The sequence below is a fragment of the Rhipicephalus microplus genome, chromosome 8, assembly GCF_043290135.1.
Source record: "Rhipicephalus microplus isolate Deutch F79 chromosome 8, USDA_Rmic, whole genome shotgun sequence".
Classification (NCBI taxonomy): Eukaryota; Metazoa; Arthropoda; class Arachnida; order Ixodida; family Ixodidae; genus Rhipicephalus; species Rhipicephalus microplus.
In genome coordinates this window covers 49,275,406-49,295,358 of record NC_134707.1, presented here as the reverse complement: position 1 = coordinate 49,295,358, position 19,953 = coordinate 49,275,406, and the positions used below count along the sequence as shown (strand labels likewise).

At 45.3% G+C, this 19,953-nt stretch overlaps 1 protein-coding gene across 4 annotated transcripts in view; it reads right to left on the bottom strand.

The window, feature by feature from the left end:
• Window positions 1–19,953, bottom strand: part of Pld (Phospholipase D) — a 176,710-nt gene that overhangs the window by 139,909 nt on the left and 16,848 nt on the right. For 3 of the 4 annotated variants that reach the window (XM_075871756.1, XM_075871754.1, XM_075871758.1), the window contains exon 2: window positions 9,053–9,111. The exons of the other annotated variant lie outside the window; for it this stretch is intronic. In XM_075871756.1, the coding sequence (XP_075727871.1) occupies window positions 9,053–9,066 (14 nt within the window). In that variant the 5' untranslated portion in view covers window positions 9,067–9,111. The remainder of the gene's footprint in view (window positions 1–9,052; window positions 9,112–19,953) is intronic. 4 annotated transcript variants of the gene reach the window in all.

Here is a 19,953-nt window from a genome sequence, read left to right as displayed (position 1 = left end):
CATCTTGTAGTTGACCGTGATGTGGTTCCATGGTACCCTAGTTGCCTAATGTCAGTATGACTGTGTATGTCTAGCAATCATGTTGTGACGAGCTCTCAGATATTATATATCGAGAAAAAATAAACAAATTAGAGAAACACTGCGAAACAACTCATACTTTTTTTTCTTCGGTCAGGGTCATACGTTCACTCTTACCAACTTGCCGCTGTTGCAGCCTTTTTTAAGTACATGTAGTAAATTTATTGCACGATTGCTATTAGCAGTTGTGTTATGGGTTAATTCTTTTATTCGCAGCGAATGTGTTTAGAATAATTGGTTCACGATTTAGAGCACTCGGTACTCTTCTATGGAAGAGCATGAAGTCGTCCCCTGGGCCTGATGCTTTGAGAGGCAGTGTCGACAAAAATTAGCCAACAAGATGCCACTCACTTCGACGAGCATTAATAGAGTTTCGTTTATCTGCTGTTTAAAAATAGTGGCTAACAATTTCGAGCGATTGATTCTCTACTAAAGGAGAGCAGAAAGCCGTACCACGGGCCTCACAATCGATGAGGCCCTGTTGACGAAACTTTCTAAGGCTGGAGTCGAGCGAACCAACCGAGGAAACGTGCTAAAAATTATTCTGGCGTGGCACGCTACAAACCCATTGAACGAGTGTCCATACAACAAGCCCAATAACAAACAAAAGACAAAGCACAGCATACTTGACACATTTAAACAAAAGTGTTCGAGTCTGTATGGTGTTCCTAACACACGTTACTAACGACTACATACACTACAGATATACAGTAATTATAATATAGACAATGTAATTGATGATATATGTGAAACATTTACAACACTTGTTGAAGATGTCAGCAAATATATACAACAGGTATCGAGATGCATGTGATTTACATAATTTACAGCGTTAAAATTAAGTGCATATCTACAAGAACCTACACGAATACGGGGCATACATAAACACATAGAAATAGTAAACACATACAGATTACATGAACTAATAAGACACTGACAGGTGACCTGCCTATATATGAACCGGGCCAGGTGGAAAACTAGCCAAGCACCACTATCAACTACGGACAGGAAGCGGTACGACCATCGTCATATAAATTCTTCCTCACCACGGAAGAACAATTTCTCCGACCGAAAAGATAGAAGTTCAGTGTATAGGCGTTCCAGAATCGAAAAGAGAGCAAGACGACGATGACCTACCGCAACAGCCTCACACCTATTACGCCACAAACAAAAAGGTCCCGCAGCTATTAGAAGGCGTGCAAAGCGACTACGCGAGCAGCGACCAGATGTGACAAACCGATTTAACTTCTAGGCCATGGAAACCAGTGCTAACGGCCTTCCAGAACAGCTTTGCAATGACACATTGCTGCAGCATATGCTGGTTAGACTCCTGTAACGGGCAGTTGGGACAAGTGGAAGATGGGACCATGCCCCTTTTCGTCAAGCTGTCCCGTGTTGGGAGTACTCTCCATCCGAGACGCCACATGAAGTCACGGAAATAACCAGGTGAAAACAATGCTGTTATCACAGTCCATGAGACATATCTCGATCATGCTAGAGGCTGGAGGAACCAAGTTAAGCAGAAGAGCCGCCGTTGTATCTACAATACGGCTTTCTAGAATGTGCACACTGGGACAAACCTGCTGCGCGTGTCGATAAAATGCTACGGCCATGGAGTAAAGTACAGGCACGTTAAGTACTTGCGGTGTAGAATTAAGCAGTACATCTGGTAGTAAATGACGTATCTTGGTGCCTAAGAAATAGCAGGCAAGACCACGCACGGGACACTGATCACCGTGCAACAAGCGAAGTAAGAATCGCAGGGCAAGTAGCCGACAGCAAACAGACAAGTGTGGGAATGCAAATCCACCACAGTTGCGCGGTTGCCCATGCTCGGTAAACCATCTCTGTTCCACCTGACCAAAAAAGTGAGCTAATGAAGGATTGCAACGACCAAGCTATTCGTAATGGGGGCTGTACGACATGATATACGTACCATGCACGATCGCAAAACACAGTCTGTGCCAAATACCTCCTTTCGAGCATCGTTAAATCATACTCTTGCGTTTCCCGGACATGTCATTTTACATCTTCGACTACTGAAACCCACAAGGAAGCTGATGTCCCGTAGCAAGTTTAATCAAGCCCAGGATGTGAATAGAGTCACTTTTTTAATACCGAAAAAGGGACTTTGGCAGGCTATGGGGAAGCAATGAATAAATATCGACATTTTGAAAAATTTAACGACGCCCCGAAATAATTCTACACTAAGCAAAAACTTGAAGGCAACGGGATAAGCTGTCCTCATTCTTCGAATACAACGTGATGTCATCAGCAAATGCTGTCCTCTTCACAGTGCTACTACCTGGTAGTGGAAGGCCTCGAACGTATGGATCAGCGATTAGAGAGCGAAGGAATGGTTTAAGACTGTACAAAAAGTACAGGGGATAGAGGACAACCCTGGCGAACACCACGGGTAGCAGGAAATGGAACACTCTCTAAACCATCATGAAGCAACGCACTGTGTGTATTTTGGTAGGCGTTTCTGAGAAACTCAATGAAGTTTTGGAATAAGCCAAACGCTGCCATTACGCTCATTGTAAAGCTATGTTCGAGGCAATCGAATTCCTTTTCTAGGTCAGGTGAAACCAAGAGTCCCCGGTGTGACCTTGCTAACTTGTTCGCAATTATATCACACGTATCAAAAAAGAGATTGCGGATTTCTCTTCTAAGAATAGAGCACGACTGATGATGATCTATTAAGGAAGGAATCCGGATTCTCAAACGCCGAGTGATAACTGCTGCGAAAATTTCTAATCAACGGCGAGGAGCGTAATTTGTCTCGGCTCCTCTGGGCGAACCAACGATTGGTCATGCTTACGTAATAAAACATTTCCACCATCGCAAAAGCTGTCCGGAAAATTAGCGTTCTCAAAACAGCGGCGAATAGGAGAGGTGAAAACGCACCAATGGCGTCCCAAAACGTTAAGTAAAACTCAACAGGCCACCCGTCCGTCCATGGCCCGAGCCACTCTTCATGGAAGACAGTGCCTCCTTCAGTTCGTCAGCTGACGGACTTGTGCAAAGTTGTTCAACTACTTCTGATGAAACTTGAGGGGGCCTACTTAAGATTGTGAGTGTCTCGGCAGTACCGCGATACGATGTTATAGTCGTACGAGCCATGTTGGTAAAGTGAGCTATAAAAACTGATTCATCTCATGCCGGCGGCAACGCAGTTGGAATAGGATCGGGCAGCCTGAGTTGCCAGTGGACACGACGGGTTGAGAAACGAGCTTTTCGCAAGGCATAGATGTGTGTTTCGAAAAAGTGGGTAATGATTTAGAGTATTAGGTATCCTACTATGGGAGAGCTAAAAGTCGTCCCGAAGGTTTCACAATCTACTAAAAACGAAGCGGTTCCCTCGCCAACGAGTTGTGTTTACATAAAATGTTTAACGAGTTATACACGGAGGAGAATCAAAGTCTTACGTATCAATGAATACTCAGAAAGCAATCGAAGCAATATTTATAGGTTTGCGTTGTGGCATAAGTAAGCACCTATCATTCGGATAAACAATTAAGGCAACGGGCCATATAAGCATAGCCCATTATGCGTTTGTGATAGCATCGCGAGATGAAACAAAGATTTGTTAATCAAACACAACGACAAGAAGAGCATTTTGTAAATTTTTTACATTAACGTGTCGCAAAAACGTTGAACATACCGCTAAAACAAAGATAATGCAAGAAGTATACTCGCGAGAAATTTTTCGTAGCAATAATGAAATTTCTATCGGGACGCAGCTTCTGCACATGTACTCCTTTACGCGAAGTATTTCTACGTGCCTTTGGTTTAGCACGCGTTTCATACCGCTGTGTAATGTGGTGGCAGCGCAGCGTCAGCGTTGCATATCGACGCAGATGCAGTTAGTATTCAGGCGAAAGGGTTCATTGTATGATACTCATGTCCGTCCGTCCGTGCCCTGGAGCAATGTCAGATGTAGCAAGCACGCTATTACAAAACGGTGCATAGTAACACCCTTGCTGCAACAGCTGTGCCCCCTCCCCCCCTTGCACATTTTCAGCCATTACACGATAGCTGAGAGAGTATAAGAGAGAGAGGTTTATTCACAGAAAGGAAGAGAGGTAGGCCTCAAAAATAGTATGCTCTAGCCTGGTACTCTAGCCTAGGGGAGAGGGAATGAGGAAGAAGAGTGAGGGATGACGCTGAGGAGGTGAGGAGGTCAATCGGGTCCTTGGCATACTACCCAACAGTGCAACGGTGGCCATAATAGCGGTCATGGGGACTCGATCTCTGGATTTCGTGCCGACCAGTTGTGCCCCCGCGATCTCTGATGACAGCGCAGCTCTGGCTGACTGGCTCGCCCTACGCAATCTGCCGCCGCCGACAAGAGCTCTCGCTGAGTGGTGCCTTATGCTCGGACTCCTGCGACCATGTCCATCTTTCCTATCTTCTCGTTAGCTCCGTATGTTGCTGTCCCTGCGCTACGCTCTCTCCTTCCTGCTCTCTCTATCTCCATACCTTTAATCCCATTTTTTTAATCCCTCCTCACCCCCACCCCTCGTGAGCTACTGTTGAGGTGTCGCACACTGATGCAGACCGTTAGTGGGCTTACTTTTCTCTTCTTCTATTTACGAATCACATAAGAGTGATCATAGCTTTCTACAAGCTTCTGGATTGGATGCGCGTCTGTAGCACTGCGCCAACCTGACGAAACCGAGAGCTTGTCAAGAAAACATTGGCCCCGTATCTGCTTGTTTCTGCAAATGTCGTCGAAAGACGATAGTCTTGTGTGTGGAGAGAGTGAACAACACATTTATTTGATATTCTGCGCAAGAAAATCGGTGAGTGGTATTCTGGAGGCACTGCGTTAGAGTGCCTCGAGCGTGTAGCGGAGGCAAACGAGTGGATCAAGTCACGTCACACGTGAGTTATGAGCGCCATCTGGCAGTTTTCTTAGAAAACAAAGCGTGTGGCTCTGAGACGGGTGTGCGCGCCCATCTAAGAGGTGATAAAGTGAACGCGAGGCGACGGGTAGGTGCCACCACCATCTCGTCTTAGCCAAGCGTTGGAAACACTCCCCGTTCCGTGCAAGCGTTGCATGGTCAGCGCAGCGTGATAAGCGCTACGGTCTTTAAAATTACTTATGTATGCATTTTCTAGTATAAGACGCACATGCAGAATACATGCGTGTTGTTATAGTGCCCCAGACAAGCGCTATAATTGCTTTTCAACTGACAATTGCACAAGCATGAACGCTCAAACTTGAGCAACATTGGTGGGCGCTGCGGATGGGGTCATTAGTTTCCAGTACCCGATGCCGGTAACAGTAGACAAACAGACAAATGTACAGACAGACAGACCAAAATTTTTGCGTCTAATGTCCCCAAGAAAGACTATCATATTTAAAAAGCAGGCATGGCATGGTCAGTCGAATGGTCACAGGCTTTCTTCGAGCACATTGTGGAATTTGTTGTGTTAGCACGTAAAACACACTGCCTTCTCACGTGTGTCAGTGTGCAAAGTGACAACGTGTAAAGTAAAAGAAGTACAAACATTTCACTGGCATGTGTTGCGTAGTGTCTCTATATTCGTACATGTATACACTGAAAAAGTACTTTTTAAATGCGGAGCATTTCTTAGTCGCACGATGTCGCGCTCCGGCGTAGGCAGTTCACACCTTTACTACGCATCATCGCGTCTCGCGTCTCGTGCCGCATGATAGTGTCTCGTGGCAGCCTAGGAAGACACCCACACGTGTGTCGCTCCCCTTTACCTCTATCACCTCGCAAAGCGGACGCAGGCAGCGCTTGTTCATAAGAAAAAGAGAACCGTGCGCGCTGCACAACCGTTCATTGGCCATCCCGTGCATGTAGGGACTGGGTCGCACGTTAGTAATTCAGTCAAGGGCGTCTTTACTTGGTTTTAGATGCGGAGCATCTAATACTAGAGGCTTGTAGTGCGGCGCCGTCCGCAAGCTTCCTCCTCCTTCTTCCACCATCTGTGCGTCCCTTCCTCCTCTACACACCGCGTGCGCTTCTCCTCTTCACGAACATTCGCTAGCTGTATAATGTAGCGTGCATGCGCCGTCGCGCTTCGAGATCATCGGCAGCTGACGCGCGCGCATGCGCCGTCGCGCTTCGAGAACATCGGCAGCTGACGCGCGCGCATGCGCCGTTGCGCTTCTCCCCCTTCTCGAACATTCGACAGCTGACAGTGCATGCGCCGTCGCGCTGTATATATACTCAAGGTCAGTGCTCGCTCGCTCAGTTGCCGCTCGTCGGTTGGTTTGTACGGCGCGTCGACGTCCGAGGTCGCAATGATCGACGTCCCTTCGACCAGCGCCGGCCAAAGTGGCATCTAAAAGCCATCGTGCTCAAAGTTCGTCGCAATAAATAAACACCGCCCTTTCGCATACGTGTCGTACGTGTTCACTCATTTAACATCCCTCCTACAACCACGTTAACCAATTTAGCCAGCGACCCAAGTAAGTCGCAATTTAACACCCCATTTCACAACCACGTTAACCAATTTAGCCATCGACCCAAGTAAGTCACACTTTAACACCCCGTTAACCAATTATATGCTCCGCATCCTCCTCAGTGTTCCCCCGAGGGAAGCTGCGGGCATTTTTTTTGCTTCACGTTGAAGGCAACGCTTTTCCTTTATTCAATAAATAAGAACAAAATAAAGACGAAATAGAGATCAATCCCTCCCAAACCATACCTAAATACGCAACATTCAAGCTATACCTCCCCCCCCCCCCAACTCTGTGACACCTTTTACTCGAGTTCCCCCCGTGAGAAGATGCAGGCTGCATTTTTTTTATAGCTGCCGCGGAAGATACGGACAAAATCGTGAGGCTACTGTAATTATTGGTAAGGATAAGCGTGATTTGGCTCTGTAAAGCTCCCTTCGTTGCCACTTCGTTGCCAAGAAACGTTGTCCGCGAGTGTAGAAGCTTACTAATTGATTGATTTGTGGGGTTTGACGTCCCAAAACCACCATTTGATTATGAGAGACGCCGTAGTGGAGGGCTTCAGAAATTTTGACCACCTAGGGTTCTTTAACGTGCACCCAAATCTGAGTACACGGGCCTACAACATTTCCGCCTCCATCGGAAATGCAGCCGCCGCAGCCGGGAATCGAACCCGCGACCTGCGGGTGTAGAAGCTTACTAATTGAGGATGAATGGGTGCCAGTGGCTAGAAAATAATAAAATTAACTTAAGTTTCATTGGGTTCCGGAACTATGCCGGTGGTCAGTACTTTCTTGCTGCTTTTTTTTTAGATTGTAGCGTGATATGCATCGACTTTATCAGCTGTATTTGTAATCTAAAAAAAAAAAAAACTCTTCAGGGCGGAGTAGGAGGCCAGTAGAGAGGAGACGGCGATGTGTAAAAGTTTTTCAGTTGCAGTTACAAAGATAAAAAAAGTAAATGAGAACGCCTTAAGCGTTAACTTTGAATTCAGGGGATGGGAGCAGCACTTCTACTGTGCATAGCGCCACTATATATTATTATTGGAGATGCGAGGTTGATGTATTTTTCTAGATTGCAAATTCAACCTTGGAGGTGCATAGTAGATAACAGTTGCTTGTAGGGAATTGTGCAAAATACGATGTATTCCGCGTGAGTTCTAGCTCACATAAACATCGATCGTTTCTGAAGATTCTGCTGGGTACAAAATCAGGCATAATTTTTGTTTGTATATTATACAAACCCATCGCATTGCTTTATCATGTAGTGTCGAAAGGTAAATAAGATAATGTACAAGAGCAATGGGTATTTTTTGAAGTCTAGAGTCTGACAAATATTAGTACGCTAAATATGAAACATTGGTGAAAACTTTGAAAGGCATATGCCAATGAGCAGCATAGAAAACGAGAAAAACGTGCAGGAACACGTTATCAGATGCTAGTACAGCCCTTTACATTACGTATTAGAATAAATTGTTTTTCAATACCTGAAATTAATCTGAAATATTGTCAAGATTATTCAAACTAAACGGAACGGAAGCGCTACTGTTATAATATTATCGAGTAAAGTTTACCACATTGAATTAAGCGCTACTGTTATAATATTATCGAGTAAAGTTTACCACATTGAATTGTATCTACAGTGTAAATCATTATCTGATTGGTGTATGGTTTGTCTTGCTGTACTTCCTTACAAACCAAATTCAACCAGCCGCTTATATTACATACGGTAGTTACCTGCTGGCCACGTGCAATGCAAAAAGAAAAACAAAAACAGTGGTATTCACTGGTAAAAAATATGTTTATTCTTCAGAAAAAACAAATAAACGTATTTTCAAATTGGTCAGCATTCTTGAAACTTTCGACGTATTTATTTGCTTATGAAGAAATGGGCAGTTGTAACTACCAAATAATAATAATAATAATAATAATAATAATAATAATAATAATAATAATAATAATAATAATAATAACATCATAGCTTCTGAGTTTTAGAACCAAACGCTATTACGACGGACGCCATAGCCAAGTACTCCGGATGTTTCGATCATCTGATGTTCCTTACCGTGCTGTGTCATCGCGCAGCAAACTGGTCACTACCATTTCGCTTCTGCCGAAATATGACTGCTGCAGCTGGGATCAAAACCGCGACATTCGGGCCAGTATCTGAGAAGCGTAACCCTCGGACCACCACGGCGGACAATTGAAACTATTTAACCGAGTGTCAGTACACCCGGATCCGTAACGTGGCCTATATTATGATGATATGTGGGGTTTAACGTCCTTAAAACCACCATATGGTTATGAGAGACGTCGTAGTGGAGGGCTCCAAAAATTTCGACCACCTGGGGTTCTTTAACGTGCACGCAAATCGGAGCACCCGGGCCTACAGCATTTTCGCCTCCACCTAAAATGCAATGTGGCCCATATTTCGCACAGACAAGTACTACTAATAAAATCTCACCAACATACAAACAATGCGAAATGCAGTTAGTGCTAAAAGGTCACTATGGTAAAAATGCTTCACAGTATTTACGTTATTTTGTACATCCAAGAAAACCACTTCACAACTTGGCGTCCGGTAAAGTATGGAGCCTGTAAGAGAGAAGCAATTGCTTTAATTTGTCTGCCCGGATAAGTCATGAAAAGAGTGTTATTTTTCGATACAGAGCACACATACCTACGCAACTAATACGGGAATCTGCAATGCCTATTAACCGTATGAAACAACGCAAACTTGCCATTGGAAGACACTGGTAGGTTCTTTTGGGACACGCGTTATGATTGATAGCTTGAATATGTGACACTTACATACATTGATGTTGAGGCCCCAGAGGCAACATACGATGCAATTGGAAGTGTTAGAATAAATTATTTGTGTCATAAAAATATTTCTAAGTACAACATAAATATTTATTTATATTTTTGTTGTGCACTACATAATACTTAGTAGAAGATGAATTATTTAAATGTCATGTACTTTGTCAAGCTATGTCAAGCTAAAGTTCCTCCTAAACGTAACTCAAATACTATTTTAAATTACATGCGAGATACATCCGCTCGAAGTGAGTTGAATAAAATATATTGTGTACAGCCCACTGCTCCAAGTACAAGATAAATAATTATTTAAATAGTGTCTAGTTGTCAAGCTATGTCAAGATAATGCTCTCGGTAAACACATATCAAATGTCGATTTACATTACCTGCGCGAGACATCCGCTCGATCTGATTCGAAGAAATTATATTGTGTTTCACAACAAACATTTCAAAGTACAAGAATAATAAACACTTAAATATTGTGTGTTATACCAAGTTATGTCAAGCTAAAGTTTCTTTTAAACAAAATGCAAAATATTAAATTACATGCGAGAAGCATCTTTTCGAAGCGAGTTTAATAAAATATATTGAGTTGCACAACAAATATTTGCAAGTACAAGATAAATAATTGTTTAAACATTATGTACACTGTCTGCTATGTCAAGCTAAAAATCCTCGTCACCATAAGTCTCCGACTAGCAAAATTCACCGACTGGCGATCACCGACTGGCCATCACCGACTGGCCATCGCCGACTGGCGATCACCGACTGGCGATCATCGACTGGCGATCACCGACTGGCCATCACCGACTGGCCATCACCGACTGGCCATCACCGACTGGCCATTGATTGATATGTGAGGTTTAATGTCCCAAAACCACTATATGATTATGAGAGACGCCGTAGTGGAGGGCTCCGAAAATTTAGACCACCTGGGGTTCTTTAACGTGCACCCAAATCTGAGCACACGGGCCTACAACATTTCCGCCTCCATCGGAAATGCAGCCGCCGTAGCTGGGATTCGAACCCGCGCTCTGCGGGTCAGCAGCTGAGTACCTTAGCCACTAGACCACCGCGGCGGGGCACCGACTGGCCATCACCGACTGGCAATCACCGACTGGCAATCACCGACTGGCCATCACCGACTGGCCATCACCGACTGGCCATCACCGACTGGCCATCACCGACTGGCCATCACCGACTGGCCATCACCGACTGGCCATCACCGACTGGCCATCACCGACTGGCCATCACAGACTGGCCATCACAGACTGGCCATCACAGACTGGCCATCACAGACTGGCCATCACCGACTGGCCATTGATTGATATGTGGGGTTTGACGTCCCAAAACCACTATATGATTATGAGAGACGCCGTAGTGGAGGGCTCCGGAAATTTAGACCACCTGGGGTTCTTTAACGTGCACCCAAATCTGAGCACACGGGCCTACAACATTTCCGCCTCCATCGGAAATGCAGCCGCCGCAGCCGGGATTCGAACCCGCGCTCTGCGGGTTAGCAGCCGAGTACCTTAGCCACTAGACCACCGCGGCGGGGCACCGACTGGCCATCACCGACTGGCAATCACCGACTGGCAATCACCGACTGGCCATCACCGACTGGCAATCACCGACTGGCAATCACCGACTGGCCATCGCCGACTGGCCATCGCCGACTGGCCATCGCCGACTGGCCATCGCCGACTGGCCATCGCCGACTGGCCATCGCCGACTGGCCATCGCCGACTGGCCATCGCCGACTGGCCATCGCCGACTGGCCATCGCCGACTGGCCATCGCCGACTGGCAATCGCCGACTGGCAATCGCCGACTGGCCATCACCGACTGGCAATCACCGACTGGCAATCACCGACTGGCAATCACCGACTGGCAATCACCGACTGGCAATGACCGGCTGGCAATCACCGGCTGGCAATCACCGGCTAGCAATCACCGACTTGCAATCACCGACTGGCAATCACTGACTGGCAATCACTGACTGGCAATCACTAACTGACAATTACTGACTGGCATTTACTGACTGGCATTTACTGACTGGCAACCGCTAACTAGCAACCACTCATTGACACCCGCTGATTAACAACAGGGAAGAACAGACTGCTGGGCGACCATGTTGTAACCTTTCTTTGCAATATAATGAATCTGGGTGCATGCCATTATTCAGTAATACGACGGTAAAATCTATATTATAAAGTATAGGGTAGCTCGCGAAATTTAATAAGCATATTTTATCAGCAAGGTAGGTGATGTTCGTGTCACGAAATTTTTGGTCAGGTTACTTGCCGCTGACTTACCTTTCCTGAAAACGCATTATAAAAAAAACCTAGTCTGCTTACCTAACCCTTTCATCAAGACGTCTTCATCTATTCGCTTATATATGCCTGTTGAGTCAATAAATCTTCAATCACCCCGCCGTGGTGATCTAGTGGCTAAGGTACTTGGCTGCTGACACGCAGGTCGCGGGATCGAATCCCGGCTGCGGCGGCTGCATTTCCGATGGAGGCGTAAACGTTGTAGGCCCGAGTGCTCAGATTTGGGTGCAGGTTAAAGAACCTGAGGTGGTCGAAATTTCCGGAGCCCTCTCCTACGGTGTGTCTCGTAATTATATGGTGGTGTTGGGACGTTAAACCACACAAATCAATCAATCAATCAATCAATCAATTTTCAATTGATAGTTTGCGCTGTGTTTTGTATCCCTCACCTCTGTGCTATTGTTTTTTTAGTGAACCATGTTTAAGCTTTCACCCGGTGGAATGCGACCTCTGACTATCACCCGCTCTGAATTTCACAGCCACTCAAAGATGGACCTGTTTTCAAGGGCATTGCATAGTGGATATTCCGGCAGCCTATCACGAAAAGCTGAGAAGCTGCCCTCACAAATGTAGCGGCGTTGAAGTCGAGTCAATCAGCTTTAACGAGCCGCAATGAATAGGCGCGCAAACACAAAGGGAGTCCGTGACTTGAGCGATCACCTCATAATAGACAGGCGAAGCAGTCCGGCGGCTCAAGCAGGAAAACATCAGACTTGCAGACTGCATGCGGCTGTCAACGTGAAGGCTCCATATCTCAAAAGAAAATTAAATGCCTGAATTGGTGTATTTTTTGCATGGCCTCTCACATGCATAGCATGAGTGATGAGAACAGATATGATTTGTGATGACATTCTTTTCTAACCACAATGCGCCTTTTACGTTGATAATCACCGTCGGCATTTCATGCTGTGTTGTATCTCTCCCTGCAAGCACTGTCCTCTTCCCTGATGTTTCATCTCAGCTGTAGGCTGCAGTTTTCAGGGCCCATTACAACAGTAGCAATACTAATAATAATATTATAGTAATACTCTCAGTAACAGCTATATAAAGTAAATATTGCGGGTTTAACGTTTCAAAAAAATACGATCATGACAGACGCCCTAATAAAGAGCCTTCAGCATATCATCTTCTTAGAGATGCAGCTCCCGCGGTCGGAATTCGATCCTGCAACCTTCAGGTTAGCAGTCCAGCACAATTACGACTAGACCACTGCGGCGTGGGAAACTACCTGACGTCTTGAACAACAAAAATTTTAAATATAAAAAAGGCTGCTAGAGATCTTAATCATGTCTGACGTCACGTGATTGATTCGTCCGTAGTGCGCGATCTCGTCCGTTGTGTAAATATTACATTAGGAGCGGCCCACTGGCTTCATTCACGTATAGAGTACAGAACGCCATGACGCCCCGCCCTATTTTGGACATTCTCAATAGCCTGGACTTGCCTTCGGAGTACCGTGAATCTGATGGCCTCCCCTGATGCGGCTTCACTAGAGAGAAGGTCATGCGGGACATCGCCAGAGCATGTTAGTCTTTGAACAAAGAGTTCCCCTGCAGTCGGAGCCACAAGCTTCAAAGTCTGAGTATATCTGCTGTGAAAGCTTCACAACAGGCGCAGCGTACATTTTTCTTAGGTTGTGGCCGAATATAGATGAATCTGTTAAAAGGAAGCAAAGCGACATCGAACTTGCATATTGAAGCAACGACCTCGTCACGCTTCTACATCAGCAGATGCGCGCGCTTTTAACACGCCGCTAATCAGGCGCTAATGACCCCAGTTCTAGAGTTCAAGCGAATGTATATATGGGTCGTCCACCCGTGAAACAGCCAAAAAACTAATATGATAAAGAAGCACACCAGTGGTAAGCGATATTTTATGAGGCCTCGTCGATTGGTTTCCTTCTAGCGAAACATTTTATCGTCTTTTTTTTTTGCAGATACAGCGTCCCGGATGGGCTATAAGTTTCTTGACCTGCCGACGACTGCTGGAGCTCGTGCAACGGAATTCGCTCTCTGCTTCGCGCTGTGTCGACGTATGCCGATGTCATTATTAAGACATGAGATGTTTCTGATGTGGCATGTGATATACACAAAAAGTATTAAAGGCCTTTTTTGTTGTTGTTCGACCACACCATTGTGTGAAGATGCACTTTTGTTCGCATTCTGAAATTGTTGATTAAAATTTTATTTTTGCTACATTGTCTTTATTTATTCTGACCACTGCATTAAATAATAATTTAAAAATTTGTATATTTGGCGTTTTATTGGATGTCGTTGCGTTTTTTTGTTACACCAACAGTTAGATTGCTTAATCATTTTTTTGTGACAGCCCCTACTTCTGATGTCTTAAAGAAGAAAGGGGTTGCGCGAAATAAACAATAAATAAATAAAAATAGAAATACTTAGGAAGCGGAACAAAAGTAGACATACGTCTCAGGAATAAGAGTCAATGATCACAGGCCTGGATATTCAACAGAAATTGGTGAGAAATAAAAACTGAGCCTGTGCTGGTTTGGTTCGGTTCGGTTTGGTTTGCTTTATTCAAGGCAAAATGGAACAAGATTGCCTTGGGGACACGACTAAAGGCTAAGTGATGCCTGACTTGGTCGTGCCACCCTGGCAGCAAGGCAGAAACATACCGCAAGCACAGTACGCAGAAAATTACAACATCACGTGTTATCTTTACACGTGATGTTTCAGTAACATTCAAAAATGTGCATTCACCTTGCAAAGAGATGAAAAAATGTCTAATTGAGCAAATACAAGCTTGCAATTATATGTAATGACAGAAAGGAGTGTTCATTACATAAACTAAATATTGAAATTTCCTTAATATATTGACAGAAAGGCGTGCAAAAGAAAGTGTCTTTTCGGGAGGTTTGTTCAAAATTCCAGATATGTATGCGCGCTTGGAAAAAAGTGCGAAATAACTTGCTTGTACAAATAAATGGTGCTGAAGCTCGGAAGAAAACGCAGAAACATCATAGGTTAACGGTGACGATGGTTTCAAACCAACTGCATTGACGCGAAGAACGGAGCGCTCAGTGAGTTTGTGACGCAATGTGATGATCGGCTGCGCAAAAACGCTAGGGACGAAAAGGCCACAGTATAGTACCTGCAATTGTAATGTCCTGTTGGTAAATCTCGCAACGATTCACAATCTACGATGACCGCGGACATGAAAGCGTTGACTAAAATAGCTTCACAGTTGAAAATTGACCCACATCAGTTCCACCCAGTGTGAAATCTGCAGGAAGAGCGCAGCACTGGTTGTCCCTCATTTCACTAGCGCATTCTGTGGTGCTTTACGATTTTGTGCGGATGTCCACGATAACGTCATTTTGAATGAAAGAGGTTCACGGAAAAGAACGCCCAGAAGCTGCTGCTACACCCTTCTCTGTTGCAGTTACGTGCGCTGAAAACCTGTTTGCACCCTGAAGGGTGCTTTTTGATGTCTATAACTAACACTCTAGGATAAAGGTGTTTTGACAAACAAGAACACCCGTTGCATGTGAGGTTTGGTGTTTCTAAATACTCATGAAAAGGGTGTTTTGAGTGTTCGAAGCACCCTTATTCTAGTGTGTTTATTAAAGACAAAGCAAGCACCCTTAACGGTGCAATCTGATTTACAGTGTGTGGCCCTATTCTCGCTCGAACTTACTTTGACCCATTTCAATGTGCGGCTAACGCCTTTCCCGTGACCGGGGCAGTCACGCCATCTATAAATGTATCAGGGAACTGGAGCTTCACGTGCGGACACCCATTTGTTGTTAGCACTATAACTAGCCACAGCTCCGCCCTTAACTGAAGCGACGTAAAGAACGGCATCGTACCATGCACCAGGCCTTTCAAAGTAGCTATGCACCAACTGGTCTAACATATTGGGCTGGACTTGAAATCACTGTGTGGGATCAGTCGAGGGCCATTTGGATAACTTGGTAGCTTAAAATTGACAGAAACAAACGGAGAACACGAAAGTACAAGCGCCTGATGTAAACCAAAATTCTATCGAAACGAACAACTCATTAGATAAAAAGACAAAGCGCAAACTACACATCACCCGAATGGACAAGATTAACAAACTAGACAACAAGTAGACAAACTTCTACGCTTAAAGACAAGGTCAACTCGATATCATATGAAGAGGCCCGGAGATTGTATTTTAATTATGACACAAATAAGCTGGTGATCATGGATGTGTTTACGCGTGTGCATGTTTATGTACAGCTTAAAACTGCGCACTTAAGTAGACACGGCGGTGAAACCAAACAGAACTTTTTAAAAGAGCCCTTTTTTCGCGCTGGCACCACAAAATAACAGTACGTTAAAACTCGTGATCGCCTCGAGTTAAGCTTCAGGAGAATGTAACTTCATTTTTTTAGACGCGGAGCAGCTCTTTGACTCAAGTGTGTAACGCTGTACACACGTGCATCCGTTCGTACGTGTGTGCGTACGAACGCACCGCTACACATTCCCCTCGCCTCAGGTGTTGGAGTGGTGCCCCAGTAGGTCACGCCACAGCTGCGCGTTGACCTGACGTTCCCCTCACCCGGTTCTCTCACTCGCAGCACGCTCGGCGCAGAGCCCGTAGCAGCCGGCTCTTGCACCCGCTCGCAACACACCTATATCTTGCTTCACCCTCTCCATCGCCCCCAACGATCGACCGCACATCGAATGGGAACACTCTTTCGCTCGCTCGTTTATCTGCCATGAAAGTTACTCCCCACCTCTCATGTCTTTGCGCTTCAAAGAAATGTCTACTCGAGTAAATGCTACATTGATTTTCGCTTCAAATCGTTCTTCGCGCACCCGCATCGACGCCCGTTTAAACCGGGTCAACGCCGTGCGCACCACTGCTGCTTCGCATGCCATTGATTGATTGATTGATTGATTGATTGATTGATTGATATGTGAGCTTTGACGCCCCAAAACCACCATATGAATATGAGAGACACCGTAGTAGACGGCTCCGGAAATTTCGACAACGTCGGGTTCTTGAGCGTGCACACAAATCTGAGCACGCGGGCCTACAGCATTTTCGCCTTCATCGAAAATACTGCCACCGTGGCCGAGATTCGATCACACAACCTAGCAGGTCAGCAGCCGAGTACCTTAGCTACTATACCACTACGGCGGGGCTCTTCACATCCCATCAGGGTTCACTTCGGGGTGGTGGTGGTGGTGGGAGTGAAAAGCATTTGTTCACAAAAAAGAGAGGTGTATGACCTCTTTAGAGCACCCTACAGACTAGCTGGAGTTTCTATTCCGGGATTATATTGGTTAAAGCCACCGTCCTGGCAGTTTGGACCAAGGCCTGCTGGGCCTGAAGGTCTGAGAAGCCGAGCACGGCCGCCTCCGAGTCCTCTCGCCTATAGATTCGTGTTAGGAGTAATGGCTTGATTATCTCGGCAGGCCCAGACCATGTGATAGGTGTCTGTCACTTCGCCACAGTGCTGGCACTCTCCCGTGAACATGGGGTCGAAATGTTTCACTGTGGCCGGACATGGCATAGTATTCCTTTGGGGACGAAGCGAAATGCGCTACTCTCCTTTCTTAACCCTCTTGCAGGGGGAGAGTAGCGGCGATGCCTGAGAAATGGTCCACAATTTTTTTAGTAACATGAGCGCTGCAAAAACGCAGGGAACACGTGGGTCACACGCGCCTAGAGCCAATGTATTTTGAGGTTTGTGCTATTTCTTGCTGTACCACTTCTCGATGACGCCGAACCTTTTGTGTGATGACGCATATAAGCTCTACGACCTAAAAAGTTCGAAGACACCGGAAATACTTCTTTCTAATTCTTGTCGATTTGACGAACAGCAAACAATCGCTACAATTGTTATTAAGGTTTAAAGGCCCATACAAAAAGATGGAAATTTGACGTCGCGAAATTCCGCTAAACTTTTAGGCCGACGCATTGGCATCATTGCTGACATTTCAACTTCAGCAATGAGAGATTCTTACCTATACAGCAGTCAGTATTCAAACATAATTCTGGAAGCCACCCTAAGATCAGTGGCGTCTGAAAGAGCTGGCTAGATGATTTTCAAAGAATCGCCGAACCACATTTTCCATTTATATGTCGCTTTTTATGGCGAACAGCTGTAACGCAAGTATCATAAGTATATCATACATAAATACACCATACGTAATTATCGCGTAAGTAAAGGTCACATAGAGACGATTCTATAAGTGCCATATGTCTTGAATTACCAGTGAATTAGGTATTTGTTGATGTCTATAAAAGGACCAAGCCTACAAATCCACTTCGATTCACTGTGACTGCTTACTAAACGGAAACGATATAAAGAGAAATGGTTTTCTGGTATCAGTACGTTGCCATCTCAGGAGTCCAAAATCATTGTGTTTACCTCGAAAAGGCATTTATTAAACAATAAACGCACAAGAACAGAAATACGAATGACGAAGCCACCTACAAACTCTTGCACAAAACGCCGTGATGCCATGAATTTGGACAGCTTTTACTCAGGCCTACGTGGCTTCTAACTAGTAAATATGAAGTACATTGCGTCCTGAAGGAGCCAGAGACCTAACATACCAAGTTTTCGAAAATTCCGTCGAGCGAATGTAGTAAACATTCAACAAATAAACTTGGAAGTTCGTGACGTGACCCACGCACGATTCGGTGCTAAAATTAAAAATCTACCAGGCCTGCGCGGAACGCGCAGCAGAAAGAGCGGCCCTTCAGAAACTTTTTTAACACTCCTTAAGTAGCTGCTGCAAGCGCACTTGCAGGGTACCCACTAGGCCATGAATCATTGTACCGTAGGCAGGCATTTGCCATGTCCTGTTTCGTCATTCTTCGGGGAACCGTGGTAACTGTTGCACCCTTGCAAGGAACATTGTGCATTTTAGTTTGTTTCATGGCTTACGACGATGAAAAATCATGCCAGAAGCTTTTGTAATTCCCACCCTCCCCTTCAGTAGATATGCGCTACAGTTAACAGCAAAACAAGATCAAGCTTTCGTTAAACGTTGGTGCATTCGGCAAGCCACTCGTTGCACATTTCGCATTATGTGACACCAGATTGTTTATTTGCCGTTCTAAAGTGCTTATTACTGATAATAACGTGATTCCTTTCCCAACTCAAGCCTGCCTAAGGCCACTTTGCAAAGGAGTTTCAAGCACGAACATAGTTCAGTCGTAGAATACTGGGCTGACTCGGAGGGGCCCGAGTTTAGAATTTTATTGCGTCCTTGCACACTAAACCAATTCTGACCCTTAAGGGTGTAAATGAGCTTGTCGCCAGACGAACACCCTTTGCTCCCTATTGGGTGTTCAAAAAAGGGTGCTGAGAAAGGGTGCAGAGCTCAGCACCCTTAAGGAAAGGGTGCAGAGCAAAAATTTTGAAGGGTGTAATGAGAGCACCCTTTAAAAAAAGGTGCTGTGATGTCATAACACCCTTTCAAATGGGTGCTGGAAGGGTGCTCCACATCGACGTACCTGTGGGCCAAATCTAGGATTGACGCTGGAGATGGCTAAAAATGCAGATTGCTGTATACTCTGTAGACCATGCTGAGTGACAGCCCACATACAGTTTGTTAGTACTTGAACACATGTACTAAGTCGTCCATTCCACCCTGAACACGTGCACCATGCACGCGGCCGGCCCTCCACAGAGTGCCTTCCGCAGGCGCTTATGAAACTAGCACTGAAACACAGTGACAGCTCTAGGTGGGGATTTTGCATCATCGTCTTTTAAAACACAGTGTCTCTGCAGTGAAGGTACTGGTAAGTTGGCTCCAGTGTTTTGCTTTCTCTATGTGTAGGCAAATAGAGAATCCGGCACTGTTATCGAGAAGTGCTGCAATTGTGCCTTACCCTGTCCAGATGCTGCTCCTCATGTTTTCGTTTTTGGCTGCTCTGGATAGAACAAGCTGCACTTCTAAAGAACAGTGTCGAATTTTAGATAAGCTGGTACTGTTGCAAGAGCAAAGTTAGCTTCACCACAAAGGAAGTGTGATTTGGCGAAGCCGTTGTTCTCCAGCAGTCAACAAAGTGGAGGCCCACTTACAGCTGTCTGTACAGTTGTGTACTAGTTACCAAAGTGCCCTCGAGAAGCGCTCGGCAGAGTGCCGGATGCATGGTGCAATGTTCAAGGTGGAAGTAGACAATATGTAAATATATACCTTAAAGCAAGCTATATTGAATAAATATGTGTGTTTTAATAATCATGAAATTGATCCCAGAGTGCGTATATGGCCTGTGCTACCCATTTTTGGTCCAGAATGAATGTAATCTATTCAAGGCCCCTTGCTGCACACATG